This window comes from Poecilia formosa, unplaced genomic scaffold (assembly GCF_000485575.1).
Source record: "Poecilia formosa unplaced genomic scaffold, Poecilia_formosa-5.1.2 Scaffold16, whole genome shotgun sequence".
Lineage (NCBI taxonomy): Eukaryota > Metazoa > Chordata > Actinopteri > Cyprinodontiformes > Poeciliidae > Poecilia > Poecilia formosa.
Genome location: NW_006799955.1, coordinates 1187446 through 1202275, shown reverse-complemented (window position 1 = coordinate 1202275; position 14830 = coordinate 1187446). Strand labels below are relative to the sequence as shown.

Genomic DNA, 14830 nt, shown 5'->3' with positions numbered 1-14830 from the left:
TAATACACCTGTATGAAATCCCGTCTGACCATTTGCTTATTTAGTTATTGTGTGTACTTTAATCTCAGTAAAAATACATTTTGTTAATTGTTATGGATCATTAGCAAACAAGCAACATAAAAGAGAGTTGATTTTTTGGATTTTAGGAAAATCATGAATACGTCGAACACCCTATACATCACGGGAAAAGAACTGGACGAGGTGGAATATGGATGTGTTTTCCTGGCTGATACTGGAAATACTGCAGTGACCCTGCCTACCAAATTGAACTGAGCAGACTGTATTTCTTGAAGAAGCTTAGGTCCTTTTTTCTTTGCAGCAGGATGTTGCATTTCTTCAGAGGCTGTTCTAGTGAGTTTAATCTCATCTTTAGCCATCTGTTGGGGAAGCAGCGTCGGAGCCAGTGACTAAAAAAAAAAGCCAAACAAAGAAGAGCAGCTCTGTTTTGTGGACGGAACAGAGACGACATAGCATTTTATTCATCCACTGAAAAGAAGGATTGTTTTTCTGTAAACCTATGAGGTTCACCTGGACTGACAAGATTAGGTGTCAGTTTTATGCTTCTCAGGGCATTAATCAGAGAATTAGCCAAGAGCAGACGGTAACTCTGGAGGAGCTGCAGATTTTCAGACACAAATCTGTTGCAAGTACTATTGGTCAAACACTCCACAAATATGGAAGTGGATTCTTGATGTGGGAATGTTTCTTTCAGCGGGAACAATGAAGCTGGGCAGAGCGGGGATGGATAAAGCTAACCATGTCAAAATCTTGAAAAATAATTTGTTAGAGGTTTGTGTTACTCAAAAAGTACTCAAAAAGATGTGCAAGTATAATTGAACTGGAATTCTGTTTGGTGACAGTATGCTGAATCCTTGATGTACAAAGCAGCATTACTGCAGGTCCTTCCTGAGCTGTCAGACTCTACAATTCTCAGTTTGTCTAACAAGCTTCACAGTTCTCTACAGTTCTGCTGTTTACATGTTTCTTCACTTTTTTCTGAATAGTCTGCTGTTATTCGATATGTGCAAATATAAATACACAATCTGTCATGATGTTCAATTATCCAACTCAATTCCACATTTCTCTTTAATGGAGTATGCTATTTTTAAGAAATGTAGAGTATAATTTTTATTATTTATATATGTTTCTCAATCTCGTCAAAGCTCTTTTGTATCTCTTTTTTTCTTTTTCAAACGTTTGGCACCAGACGTTTGGCTACTTGTTGCCTTTGCGGAAACCTGAGGACCCAAGTAACATTCTGATGAAGAATTTTGCAATTTTATATTAACCTTACATCATTCACACATACCTGTCGGAAAACCTTCTGGCGGATAACCCAACTTCCATAAAGAGAAGCAACCAGAGAGGGAATTACAGAGGCACGAGAGAGAGGGATTATGGAAAAAGTGCAGAATTCAGCTGGTGGATCCTGCTGCGCTGCGGTAAGACAGGCTCTGGTTTTTGATCAAAACCATTACTGACATCTTTGACGTGTTTGTTAAGCTGTCAACGTTGTAAAGTCTTAAGTTTTACCCAGCAGTGTTAGTCTTGCCTCAGTCATTGTTCAGCATTTGCTGTGTGTGTGTGTGTGTGTGTGTGTCTTTGTTTGCTCTTGAATTTAAGGGTCGCAGCACATCCAGCGCACCACCTTCTGCTGGAGTCAGTCATGTGCTGAGATTTGGAGTTGTGGCCCTTATCGCTGGTGCAGCGTTCATGTTGTGCACGTTTGTGGTTTCCCTCTACACGTGGAAAGCCAGCGATAAAAACGTAAGTGAATTGGGATTATATGTTAAAAATGTTGACAAGTGTGCGGCATTTCAAACTGTAAAATTAAATCTTTCCTTCCGACTTCAACACGCAGGCTGCTCAAATTGATTCATTGTGCTCTTCCACACTTTATACGCAACAGCATAATGTTTATTTGTGTTCTAATGAGCTCACATGTGGGGCAAACCACCTCATTGGGGTCTGCAACAGCATCTCCCGTGGTGCTTTACTCAAATTCTCAGTGTGTTAAAACTACAGAGGATTTTGTTCCATGGAAATGTCTACGAGGGGGTAAATAACACAAGCGACATGAAGCTTGCTCCTGCCTCTGCTGTTTGTGTTTGCCACTTTGAGATTTGCATAACTCGACTAATCAGTCATTTTAACATGTCGCTTTGAATGCTGCCAGGTTTATAGCGTTCGCTACAGCCTGAACATCAATGGGAAGGTGAGAGAGGGCTCCATGAAAATTGATTCTGACAACAATCTGCAGAGATTTCAAACTGGGAGCGAAGCTGGGGAGGCTGTGGAGATTCATGACTTTCAAATTGTGAGTAAGTTTGTCCTTGTTCTCGCTCCCCCTCCCCACTCCCAGAGCTCAGCTGAGACCTTCTGTGTGCTTAGCCAAGTAGCAAAAGTTGTGAATGTAAACATGGCATCTCTGTGATTTGGTGCAGGGAATAACTGGAATCCGCTTCTTCGGAGGAGACAAGTGCTATATAAAATCCCATATCAAAGCAAACCTCTCGCTCCTGGGAGCACACAACAAAGACACGCTGATGTTTGACCTGGTACGTGTGCGAGTTCTTTGACATGCCACGTTGAGAATTTGGAAAGAAAGAGAGATATTGCAGCATTAATCTGAGTAAATTCAGAGAGTCTGTGTTTGTTCTCTCGTCAGACAGATGAATTAATGCCTGTGAGGTTCGATGAGGAGTTCCTTATATGGGTTGCAGCAAAGCAGTCGCTGAAGAACACCACATTTTTGAGCAACACAATTCTGGATCTTTGTGGGGAACTTCCCGTTTTCTGGCTCCAACCCATTTATCCCAAAGGTTCTTCCTACTTATTTTATTTTTTTTCCAGATTCTGCTTATGGTTGTAGGAGGCCTTAAGCAGGATTTAATTTGTGGTAGATTTCTGTTAACTGTGATGAATGGGGGGTAACAGCAAATTAAAATCCCACGTTCAGTTTCCTAGGACATTAAATCTTTTTATAGATCAATAAAAGAAGGAAACAGAAGGGGAAAACAAATTGTCATAGCCTACGCAGTCATGGAGAGACTTTTCCAGTCATTGACGCCCTGCACAAAGACGATAATCCAGGAAAGGTCACTGTTAAAGAAGCTGGCTGCTCACAGGGTGCAGTATCCAACCAAATTTATGAAGAGATGACTGGAAGGAAAACGTGTGGTAGAAAAAGGTGACCTGGTAACCCCAGATCATTCTTTGCTGTGTTGCATGATTTTTATTGTCTGATAAATTTGATTTTTGGGTTATCATTTGCCATAATAGTTCAAATTAACAAAAATAAGCGCTTGAAATCTATTGCTCTGTATGAAATGAATCTAAATGTGCTTCACTTTTTGAATTGGATCACTAGAAGAAATGAACTTTTTTCTTTATATTCTAAATTATTGGCGTCAGCTTGTACATCTGTGTTCGTCAACATGTCCTTTGGGTATTTTTTACATTTTTGAAACCTGGAGGCTCTCAGGGGCCCCAAGGCAGCCACAGAGTCTGACCTGATCCCACTGAAAGAAAAACTGCCGTTCTAAAACACACTGTAATCTATTTTAAGTTGAGCCGTTTTACTTTTCTTCATAGCTCATTAAAATCTTAGCTGTGATTGCTTTTCTTATCTGCTGACACACTTGTAATATTTCCTGCCTTAGCTTAGAAGCTAGTGAAACACTTGAACATGTTGAACATACACTAAATTTAGAGTGGAATAACAAAGTCTCGTATTAAAAAAGAATGAAATTGAAACACGCAGCACTGCTTGATATCTCTGCTTCTAAGTGAATTATTTAAGACATCTGAGACAGCTCCAGCTATGTAGGATTGAGCTCTGAGGACATGTATGGCATCTTGCGGATGTTGACCCAATACTCTTGCCTCTTGTGGACGGAGTAACAGATGGGGAGAGGAGAAAGAGAGGCGTGCGACGAGCCAAACGGCAGTTGGACATGCAGGACATCAAGGCGTCCACTCAGGAGAGGGACCCGGAGAGGCGCGGTGAGCAGGAAGCTGTGGACGAAGGACAGTCCGCTATGGGGTCAGGCTACAATCCTGAAAACCCCTACCATGTGAGTGATCCTTTCATCAACAACATTGTTTACAGCGAACAAGTCTCCACAGCTGGTTAATTTTTGATTAAGGTATCAAGAGGCATATCCAAGGCCTTGGAGCAATCCTTAAAGTGTTGTTTTGAAACGAATTTTTGCTTTTCATAAATTACTTCATCACAGCAGTGCTAAAAAGGACGGTTCTAGATGTTGTGAAGTGGGTTTCAGTGTGGCAGTTATCAGCAGTCGGTATTTCACCAGCAGGAGACAGGAGTCTTAAAGTGTATTCTAACTGTAGTCCGAAATCAAAGAATTAGCTCCTGTGGCACTTTACTATGGAATATGTTCCTCATTAAATTATCATAGAAAGTACTGTGTTCTGTTTTTAATATTCTGTTTTATTACACCACAAAGTATGTTCTGTATTGATTTAAAACTCCAAAAAAGACTTTCCGGTTTTCTCTCAAACTCATTGTTCCATTTGTTGATAACCCAAACCCTGGCTGAGGATGGCAAGGATGAAAAATGATGTTTGATAACATTTTGCTCATCAAATTCTGTTTTCTTTATGCCATCCATTATTACGCCCCAATACTTTGCCCAACTTCCAGTCCTTATTTCAAACCCCATATGGGCATCTCTGGATGGCATCTATCTTAAACACAGTCAAATTAGAAGAAAGAAAAGCTGTCTTTGTTTATTATCATTTGGTCATCTTTCAATAAGAAGGGCACAAAGAACTTTGCATATTGAAACATCTGTAGGTCAATATATTGCTTTTGCCCTTGAATATACAAAGAAATACATTGTTTCAGGCTTCATCTTGTGATAGTTATAAGAATTACACAACAATTTGCAATTGTTAGAAGTTTTACAATCCAAACATGGAAGACTCTTAAGTTGAGGGAGACAAAATTCACAAATCTCACTTGTAAGAATCATTAAATGCGTCATAATTGATCTAAATTTGTAGAAATGAAAAATATATTTATATATATATATTTTTATTCCACTTTTTTCACATTTGAAATTAGTGACCTGATACATAAAAAAGTAGTACAGAGACCTCACTCAACACTTTGCAATGCAATCTGGGCTGACTTATAACGCCAAAAGAAACGTCATCAGCCAAATGCAAATATTTCCACGTCAATGCTGAATTTAACATGCTAATGTCAACCTTGCAGCTAATTGTGATTGTTAAACAGATCGTCTCCTCTGTAGTCTGAAGATCCTGTAGATCTGAGAGATCTTCAGGCTGACTGAATGCTGACTGAAACATTGTTCAGCTGTAAAGATTGAACATTAAAACGTCATGTTGGATTTGAAAACAAGACTTGTAAACCACATCAGCTGGATGTTGGCGTTTTGGATCATTTGCATACATGCTACAAGCCAGTGTTATGAAAGCAGAAAAATTATATTCTAGTAAAATTTACAAGTTTTGAGCCTGAAATAGCAGAAAACACTGGACTCCGAACAAAATTTATGTGACATTTAAACACACAACTTACACACAAATCTGGGCTGTGCTAAAGCAAGAGATGAGTCTCAAAAATCCTTGTGCATTCGTAACCGGATCTGTGCGGAAATGCAGGTTTGTGTGTGTGTGTGCCAGGCGATTCGTGTGTACTTATTTAACATTTGTAGGCGTAGGAGAAGGTTTGGATTTGTAATTATCAGATTTGTGTAGGTTGTAGTTAAAAAGTTTGTGTGCAGAAATTTAATATTTGTAGAAATTGTTTAATTGTGTGTGTGCGTACTTTTATTTTGTATTCGTAATTTCTTCATATTTGTGACCACATATTTACAAGTACCCGGAGTTACACACAAACTTTCTTTTCATGGTTTTACTAATTATGTTTCACAGATACAACTATCCAAAGTTAATCACAAAGATGCTTACACGAGTTACAAATCCAGTATTACATACACACAGATATTTTTACTCATGCACTGATACTTTTACACACACACAGGTATTTGGAAACTACTTTCACTCCATAATGGACCCAAGTGGGGACTGTTTGTGTGAAAACTGGCTCTAGCTGGCTGGAACATTATCATGAAGTGCCCATTTCCAATTGTCCTCTGATGAGCACAGTGAGATGAGATGTTGTGAGAATGTTTATTTTTCATGCTGTACTACTTTTGCATCTGAGTAGCCTTACTATTTGTAGGTGTCTCACATAATAATTGGGATATAACAATAATTGAATGAGAGTGGAGAACACTATATATCTCACACTGTAAACCGAATGTCACAGAACTAGAGTGCATAAAAAACTGCAGTGCAGTGGATCCCTAAGAAAAAAATAAATACAACGCATTAAAGCATATGCAATAGCTTCTGGCACAAAGATGTAACGTTGTAAAACCTGTACCCACAATGCTCTGTTGCCACCATTCAGGTTCACTTGGTTGCGTAAGGCAAAACTGTGACGCCTCGAGAAAATTTTCATAGGGTTGCCTAGAACAAACCAGTAAGAATTGATAGGCGGTGCAACGTATAAATAAAATAAAGCAGGATATGAAATATTTAATTAATGTTTGTTTTTGTTGTTTTTATTTTTTGTTGTTTTTTACATTATTGTGTTGACTGAGGAACATGACTTTGTATGACTTTGTATGAACTGGACATACAAATGCATACATGGTCAGCATCCACTGAAGGCAAATAACTCAAATGAACTCAATGAGCTTCTGAACCGATGTAGAAAATTCCCACCGTTTATAAAAATTAACGTTTTCCACAAAACTAAACAAAAAACAGTCTGCATTCTTGAGATGATTAAAATATTTAGAACTTGTTTGAATTGCAAATATAGATTTAAAAATCTGATGTGCTCCTCTTGTATATTAATCCTCTTTCATGTAACCACAGCGCAGCGGAGAGGCCAGAGAGGAGAGCGCCATGACCTTTGATAGCATGCTGGACCACCAGGGAATCTGCTGCTCAGAATGCCAGCGCAGCTACACTCACTGTCAGCGAGTGTGTGAGCCTCTGCGAGGCTACTGGCCTTGGCCCTACAACTACCGAGGGTGCCAGGTGGCCTGTCGAGTGATCATGCCTTGTCGCTGGTGGGTGGCACGCATTTTGGGTGTCGTGTAGCCTTCTTGTTCAGAAAGAGAAGTGTCTTTTTTTTTTTTTTTTCCCAATTGCCAAAAATCTTAAACCTTACTGCTTTTCTGAGCTGCTCTTGACAGCGCCACTTGCATACTGTGAAAAAAGTTTTCAGTAAATGTTAGAAATCTCTACTTCCCTAGACATACTTCTCCTCTTTTGTTCTGTAAAATTTGAATACGTACTATAGATGCGACTCCAGAATCACGAACAAGCACATCTTTTTCATAGCTCCATGCTAAAGCTGTAGTGCACTGTACTGTGTTTAGTGGAAAAGCTTGGGACCAAATCTAAAATGCTCAGCAAGATCATGCCCCTTTTTCTGACTGAGCAGGCTTTCAATAAATTCTAATTACAGTACGCCTGCTTTGATGTTGATGTTTTTCTGTGTCACACGCTGTTTCCATGGTTCCACCGGGTGTTTTCTTCTTTTATTTTGATAAAAACTGAAGTGACAGCAACAGTTGCCGTAACTTCCATTTACAGCTCCGATTCAGTTTGAGGGCAACACAATTTTTGTGTGCCGACATCTGCATTGACGTGTGCTAATGCGGGCTGAGTGTTGTGGCAGTGATGGAAAACATTTCCATCAAAATGACAGTTTCATTTAATAAATTATTTATTTATTTTTTTTTCTTTTTTGCTAAAAGGCGACTGCAAATAAAACAGGTAGGAATTACGATCCCCAAAAGTTTTCTTTTCTATTTTCTTTGGTCTCTCTTTTGGTTTTGTTAATACAACTGCTTGCGTGAATAGCTCACAATCAAAAGTGATCTGACTGTTATCTCTAAAGCCGTACGCCAACTTTTTAAATAACTAAACGCAGCTACGTTGTGATGAAGTTGATTTCACACAGGGTTATCCAGGCACATCAAATTACAACAGATGTGAAATTGCTCCATATCTGCCTCTAAAGCTGCATTGAAACTCTGAAGCAGTGCGAGGAGGCAACACAAAAGAGATGCTTGTCTTTTTTTCTGCTTGGAGATTTTTCCTGGTTTTCGCGCGGGTAGAGGTGCTTATCACATCTGCAGTGCTGATAAGGCGGCCTCCGTGCTTCCGTAGGCTATATAATATTAATCCCTCTCCCACGTCTGCAGATACACTTAAAGGAAGGTGACAAGCATGACATATCCAGGACCTCCTGATGGCTCGTGCTCTCGAGTGCAGCCGCTAAAAGAGCCCCCAAGTACCCTCAAGTGATGTAAATTTGCAAGGGGAGTCCAATTTCCATCACAGTGCTGTCACTGCCATGGTCATTAAACTAAATCATCCTGCTGTGTGTCACACTGCTCCTGTTTTAAAGGCTCCTCTATAATGGAGTTATACTTGGACTGCAGATTGGAGCACAACAGTAAAACGTCTGACCTCACATCACTTGTAGGTCTAACCGGAATATTATATTTTTCCTCAAAACTGAGGAGGATGAGGGGAAATGTAAAAAAAAAAAAAAGAAAAAGAAAGAAAAGAAAAAAAAAACTTTATTGTGTAGTAGTTATATTTTTTAACAAGTTTAACAAGACAAAGTAATTACAATAAACACATTTACTGTGCTGCTTTGGTCTGGCAATCTGTCCAGGACGTACCTCTCCTCTCACCCAGTGACCGCTGGAGAAAGGCACCAGACGCCCTCGCAGACCTGCAAGGATAAGCGTGTTAGATGATGGATGGATGGATGGATGGATGGATGGATGGATGGATGGATGGATGGATGGATGGATGGATGGATGGATGGATGGATGGATGGATGGATGGATGGACATTTACTGTGCTGCACTGTCTACTGTCAAACTTTAGCCCATTTTGTCAAACTATAACCACAAATGTCCGTATTTCTAATTGTATGTGATAGAGAAATATAAACCACGGTTAAGTGGAAGGAAACTACACTTTTATACTTAAAACCTTAAAACGTGCATTTGTATTCAGAGAGTTTACTCTGGTACTCCTAAATAAAATTCAATGCAATCAACATCAGAAGTCACCTGATCAGTGAGCAGACTCAGAGTATAAACACAAGTGCTCTGTGAAAGCCCCAGAGGTTTATAAGAGAATATCAACGAAGATAAAACATGGCAGACAGACTGGATATAAGGTTATAGAGAAGTTTAAAGCAGAGTTAGGGCTGTAGGACAATCTTGCAAGCTTTGAACATCCACTTAAACTAACAGGAAACCATTGATAAACAATATTAATAATCACAAACTTTATTTGTATTACACCTAAAAAGAACAAACAAACAAAAACAAAAAAACAGAAGTCACAGTGTTTCACAACATGAGAAAGAAGCAACTGAGTAGAAAACAGGTTATGGTAAAACCTGCTGAGAAAACGTGATCAAATACAATCATGCAATGAAATATTTGATTATTAGAAATAAAATCACTGTGACCAAATTACATTAAAAAAATATTCCTAACAGTTATAAGTCCATAGAAAGAGTCTCCTTAAAAAAACAATTTAAAGGGATTAAAAAGTGAATTTGGCCGATCTGATCTTCTCAGGGAGAATATTTTTTTCTAAATTGGTGATCTGACCAAAGGAGCTCCATTCCCTTTAGTCTTTATTCGGGACCGTGGTATGGTCATAAGAGCTTTGCCTTGTGACTTCAGGTTTCAGCCGTGGTGTTAAGAGATCAGAGATGAATTTGGCACAAACCCAGAGTAGGCCTAAAGGATCAGGAGTAAAATCTTAAATTAACCCTAAAATGAACTTGTGAGCAGAGAGGAGACCATAAAATTTAAGTTAATATGTTCCATTTTTTATGTTTTAATAAGTAGTGTTTTGTACCATCCTTAGTTTCTCAGAGGTTCATAAACTGTAATAATTAATTTTGAGAAGAGATTAAAATAACACTTAGAAAAAAAAACTGATTTAACAATACAGTCAAAGTAGCACGAACTATGTTTGAACCACAGAACTGACATGCTTACAAGGGTAAGGTGGACATCAAAACTATGCCAACAACTGATTATATATTAATCAGAATAGCAACACCTTGTAACTCTGGAGGAGCTGCAAAAATCCTGAGCTCAATTGGAAGAATCTCGACCGCTATTTTTCATGCAATCTACAAACCTGCCTTTTTTTATCTAAGAGTGGTTGGTTGTGGCTGCATCATGCTGTGGGGAATCTTCTCTAGAGCACAGCCAGGGAAGCTGATCAGATTTGATGGGAAGATAAAAGGGTCAATCCGAAAAGAAAACCCGATGGAGGCTGCAAATATGAGACTGAGGTAAAAGTTCACCTTTTACATGAACGAAAACCTTAAATCTGCCACCACAGCTACAATGGCATAGTTTAGCTTAAACCATAGTAATGCAACAGAAAGGTCAAGTCAAAGCGCAGACCTAAATTTAATTGAGGATCTGTTGCAATACTTGAAATATGTTGTTCAGATCCCATTCAATCTGACTGTGCTTCAGCTACATTTCAAACAATAAGGAACAAAATATTCAGTCACTTGATGTGCAAATCTAATAACCCAAAAGATTTCAGCAAAAGTTGGTTCTTTAAAGCATTTACCTTCCCCTTTATGTTTGTAGACTATGTTATGCTAGTCAATCATGCAAATTTCTAATAAAAAACATCAAACTTTGTGTTTGTTGAATTTTGCCAAAGAGTAACATTTGTTTTGTGGATTTTTTTTTTTTTTTTTTTTGGGGGGGGGTGTTCAGTTTCACTCCTAATTTGTTGGCAAAGCAGCACAGAACAAAGAGCTCTAACTTTAGACAAAAGGAGATGGAAAACAAAAATCAGAAAGACAGATCCCAACACCACAAGCAAGAACTCAATGTGGCATTTAAACCGAGGGAAAAAAAAAAAAAAAGAAGAAAAGAAATGCTCTGAACAACATCAGTTTTCTTTTTCCTTTTTTATCCCGGGGCCCTGTTTCGAAAGAACTTGTCTCTTTTTGCCATCCCTCTGTCTCCTGAAAGGAGAAATGCACCCCCATTGAGTAGAAAGACGAATGTGTTGGAGATCGGCTTCAGTGTGCGAGACAGTGGTGCCTTTTTCTTTGTCTCTCCCTCTGGAGCTGAGCTTTACCCTGGGAGCCCTGCAGGCCAGGGAACAAACAGAGCTTTGTGAGCACCGACCCACTGTGCCCAGCAGCCACACTGCAAACCTTCAGCTCCTGTGCTAATAAGACGCCACAGATGAGGAATGCGCTCAGCTGACAGAGGAGGGGGCGCTTTCTCGCATCCACCTGTGCTTTCATCATTGCCCATCATAACAAACATGGGCAGGCGGGGTGCGTTGTGGATGGTGAAAGCTCTCCTCACCTATCCATCCTCCTGCCACTAACACCGAATAGGATATATTTGGGGGAATTGATCTTTTGCTGGAAGAATTAGGGCTAATCACAGCCATGCAGTCACGAGAGCTCCGTGTAAATATGTCAGTAGTCTGTCATAAATTTGAGCGTTGCTGCCCAAGAGGCACAAAAAGTGTGAACAGGAGTGAGAAGTGAACCACTCTAGCCGACGTGTCCTACATTTGATTGCATGTTTTCCATTACACCCAGACATGAATGCAATAAATAGTACTGACAGTCCATTTTGCACCCTAACGATGAACACAGAAACCCTTTTAGGCTTGCTCATTATGTTTGTCTGTGAAAAAGCACCGCAATACATTTATAGATGCTGGCACTGGAGAACCTGTTACCCGCAGCTTTGCACCAGCAGAAACAAGCCAAGCTAGGGAACATTTGTCTTTTCTTTTCTCCTGAATGCTCAGAAATACATGGCTGGATGAAGGGTTGTTCTGCTACAAGGCTTAAATGCTTTTTAATCCCATGGTTGAGTGACCACTTGCAGTTCTGCCCAGTACTCTGCCTGCCATTTGCAGGTCCCTCTGAAGTTTTTCTGCCACTTGCTCGCCTTTCTCTGCCTTTCTCTCAACACCCCACCTCCTGTTTTGTATGCGAGTCCCAAACGGTTTTTAATCAAACGCCTGCTAGTACTGCATAAAAAAAAAAAGGCGTGACTTGTTTATTTCGCAGAGTTAAAACTCCAAATACTGGTTATAGACCTGCCTGACTTCAGCGAATTATTGTCAATGTTATGAAACATTATGGCAATTACTCTGCACACACTGCAGGGATTTTTTTTTTTCCTCTCCGCGTATTGCACTTGGTTGCATGGTGTCCTTGTTACACTTAAATAGAAAACCTGTACTGTGGTGTGGGTGTAAATTGGACACAGTACTGGAATTTGCACCACTGCTCTGCGAAGGACAGACTCTGTGTGTGTGACAGTTAGTGTGGTGGTGCTGCAGCAACCTGCAGCGGATGTCAAGAGTTGTACTAAATAAGGTAAGGCAGTTATATTTAAATCATAACACGAGATGTGGTCTTGGAGAAGATAACGGGAGAATATTGTGCATTTGTAATGAAAAATTATGTCCAAATCATAAAATAATATTGAAAGGGTAGTTTGAGATATTTTAAATTTGTCTCTGATAAAAGGTCATAAGCAGTTTGTATAAATCCACATTAGATGGCCCCAGAAGTGAAACCTGCCAGCTAGTCTGAGAGGAACCAAGATCGAAAGCTACTTTTAATATACTGAAAAACATTCAGTCTCAAAACTGTCACAGTGGTTAGTGTGAACATTCAAGTTGAGGTCAGAGATTTTTTTAAGTGCATGACCAGAATAAAGAAGACCCAGGAACACAGCAGACATCTCACAGATAAAACTGTCCCACACCATGCAGGGGGGATAGTAAAAGCATGGAAGTGCTCTGGTCAGATAAGACCAAAGCTGAATCATTTGGTCTTATTGCAAAACATTATGTTAGGCAGAAACCTCTGCAAACTTATGACTATTCATACAGAAAATGCAAGTAAAGGGAAACGCTCCACCTCTGATCTCCCAATGGAAACAGATTTCATGTCCATACAATGCAGGAATAGCACAAATGTGGAAATTGTGCTGCAATGCCAATTTCTACAAGACTTTTTCCATATTTAACAGCTACAAACACTTTAAAATCACCTTTCTACAAAGATCTAAATTTAATTAAAATGTTTTGTTTATTGCTTAGAAGTAAGAAGTCAACAAAATTTGTGTTTTTTGATTTTTAATAACAAAAAAATTCACGCTTTGTGGCTCACATGAACTATAAACTTATTTGGTTTGGCTTCTGTGGCAAATAGTTTGGACACCAAACTCACTTTGAAAAAATCCCTTTAAGTGATAGAAACCTGACCAATCTTTCCAACTCTTCAGCCTCTGTGTCCAACCCATCTGGATTTGCAACAAATGAAGTTGTCCAAGAGGATAATCTACCCATCAACTGTGAAAATCCAGAACTATCCCTTTAAAACATGCCAAACAAATAACTGCTGTGAGACTCTCTATCAAACGGTGACTTTCATTTCAACTTAAATCCTTCAAATAGGTTTCCCAGAAGTTGCACATCATCCTTTTCCAGAGTAGATTGAAATGAAGTTATAGATAGCTCAAAGCAAAATCAAATGAGGACTTCACATCTACAAACTGCCGGGAAGAACGTAACAGCTCACTCACAAAGCAATGTCAAGAGGTTTGCCAGATGAAAGTAAAAGTTGCTTTGAGAGGCGCAGGAAGTACTGACAAAGTTTATGAAGAAGAAAGTAAATGTCTTTTTAATCCTCAGCAGCAAATGCAACAATGAGGGAGCCTGCACGCTTAGATATGTCACCCCCGGGGCAGGCTCTATACTTAAGACTTACAACAGCCTCATTATCTCCCTCAACTCACATCAGATCCTAGCAGCAGTTTGTCACAGGCAGGCTCCTCTCTGCCACCAGGCATCAGACCAATTCTCCTGCAACACTACTGTACATAATTGCCATATGGACAGCGTTTTGGAGCCAGACTGAAGACTAAAAAGCCCTCCAGGCAGATTCCCCAGATAACTAAATGAATATTTTATCTCATTTCCATCTAATTTGCACTGCATTATAATACAGGAGTGAATTTTTTAATTAATTGATAGAACAGATCAAACACAGGTTTGCACTTTGATTTTTTTTTTTTTTTTGGGGGGGGGAGCTGTTATTTTGATAATTTGCATGACTTTTTTCCCATGCCAAGCTTTTTAATCTCTCGGAATTTCGGCATCTCTTTATAGCCACACTATAATAAAACATACAGCAAATTAATAACTGTCAGTGCACATAAAATGCCTGTCTTGGTTGTGTGAGCACTTCTAGTGAGAAGTTCTTTTTTTTTTTTTTTTTTTTTTTACCTGCCACCCCGCTGATTAATTAATTTCACACTGTTTAATTAAATCCACAGTCTGGGGAGCCTGGGCAGCACCACGGGGAGCCGCATGTGAGCCTTGTGCGTACAGAGATTACTAAAGAGGGTCTGAGACTCCTGCTCCCTGGCTGATGTTGACGCTGACGTCACCCTCTGGATACCAGAGCCTGATTGTGTCAATGTCATCTTGCAGTTGTGAGCCTTTTCTGCCGGGGACATGATAGCACACGGCTCCATGTGTGGATTTCCAGCTTACGTTTCCGCTAGCACAGAGAAGCTGAGCATTTCACAGCATCGTCCTGAAACTAGCCTTAAGATTAGACCGTATTTTGAGCTTGTGGTATGCGGTCAGTGTACAGAGGCTGAAAAATTACACAGATTTGCTTCTGTATAAATAAGAA

The 14830-nt window shown here is 39.5% G+C and overlaps 1 protein-coding gene across 1 annotated transcript; it reads left to right on the top strand.

Annotated features, from left to right (window-relative positions):
* The first annotated feature begins 1342 nt into the window (after positions 1 to 1342).
* cnmd (chondromodulin) lies at positions 1343 to 7723 on the top strand. Its single transcript, XM_007546617.2, has 7 exons — positions 1343 to 1442; positions 1624 to 1767; positions 2177 to 2317; positions 2445 to 2558; positions 2669 to 2822; positions 3907 to 4076; positions 6940 to 7723. The coding sequence occupies exons 1-7, from the start codon at positions 1398 to 1400 to the stop codon at positions 7165 to 7167; spliced, it is 996 nt and encodes a 331-aa protein (XP_007546679.1). The 5' UTR covers positions 1343 to 1397; the 3' UTR covers positions 7168 to 7723.
* The last annotated feature ends 7107 nt before the right edge of the window (positions 7724 to 14830 follow it).

What these genes read in the sequence shown, in the direction of transcription:
- cnmd (XM_007546617.2), top strand. Translation starts at nt 1,398, where the DNA reads ATGGAAAAAGTGCAGAATTCAGCTGGTGGATCCTGCTGCGCTGCG. An exon ending in GTGGATCCTGCTGCGCTGCG is followed by an intron (nt 1,443 to 1,623) that starts GTAAGACAGGCT and finishes CTTGAATTTAAG; the next exon opens with GGTCGCAGCACATCCAGCGC. An exon ending in GGAAAGCCAGCGATAAAAAC is followed by an intron (nt 1,768 to 2,176) that starts GTAAGTGAATTG and finishes GAATGCTGCCAG; the next exon opens with GTTTATAGCGTTCGCTACAG.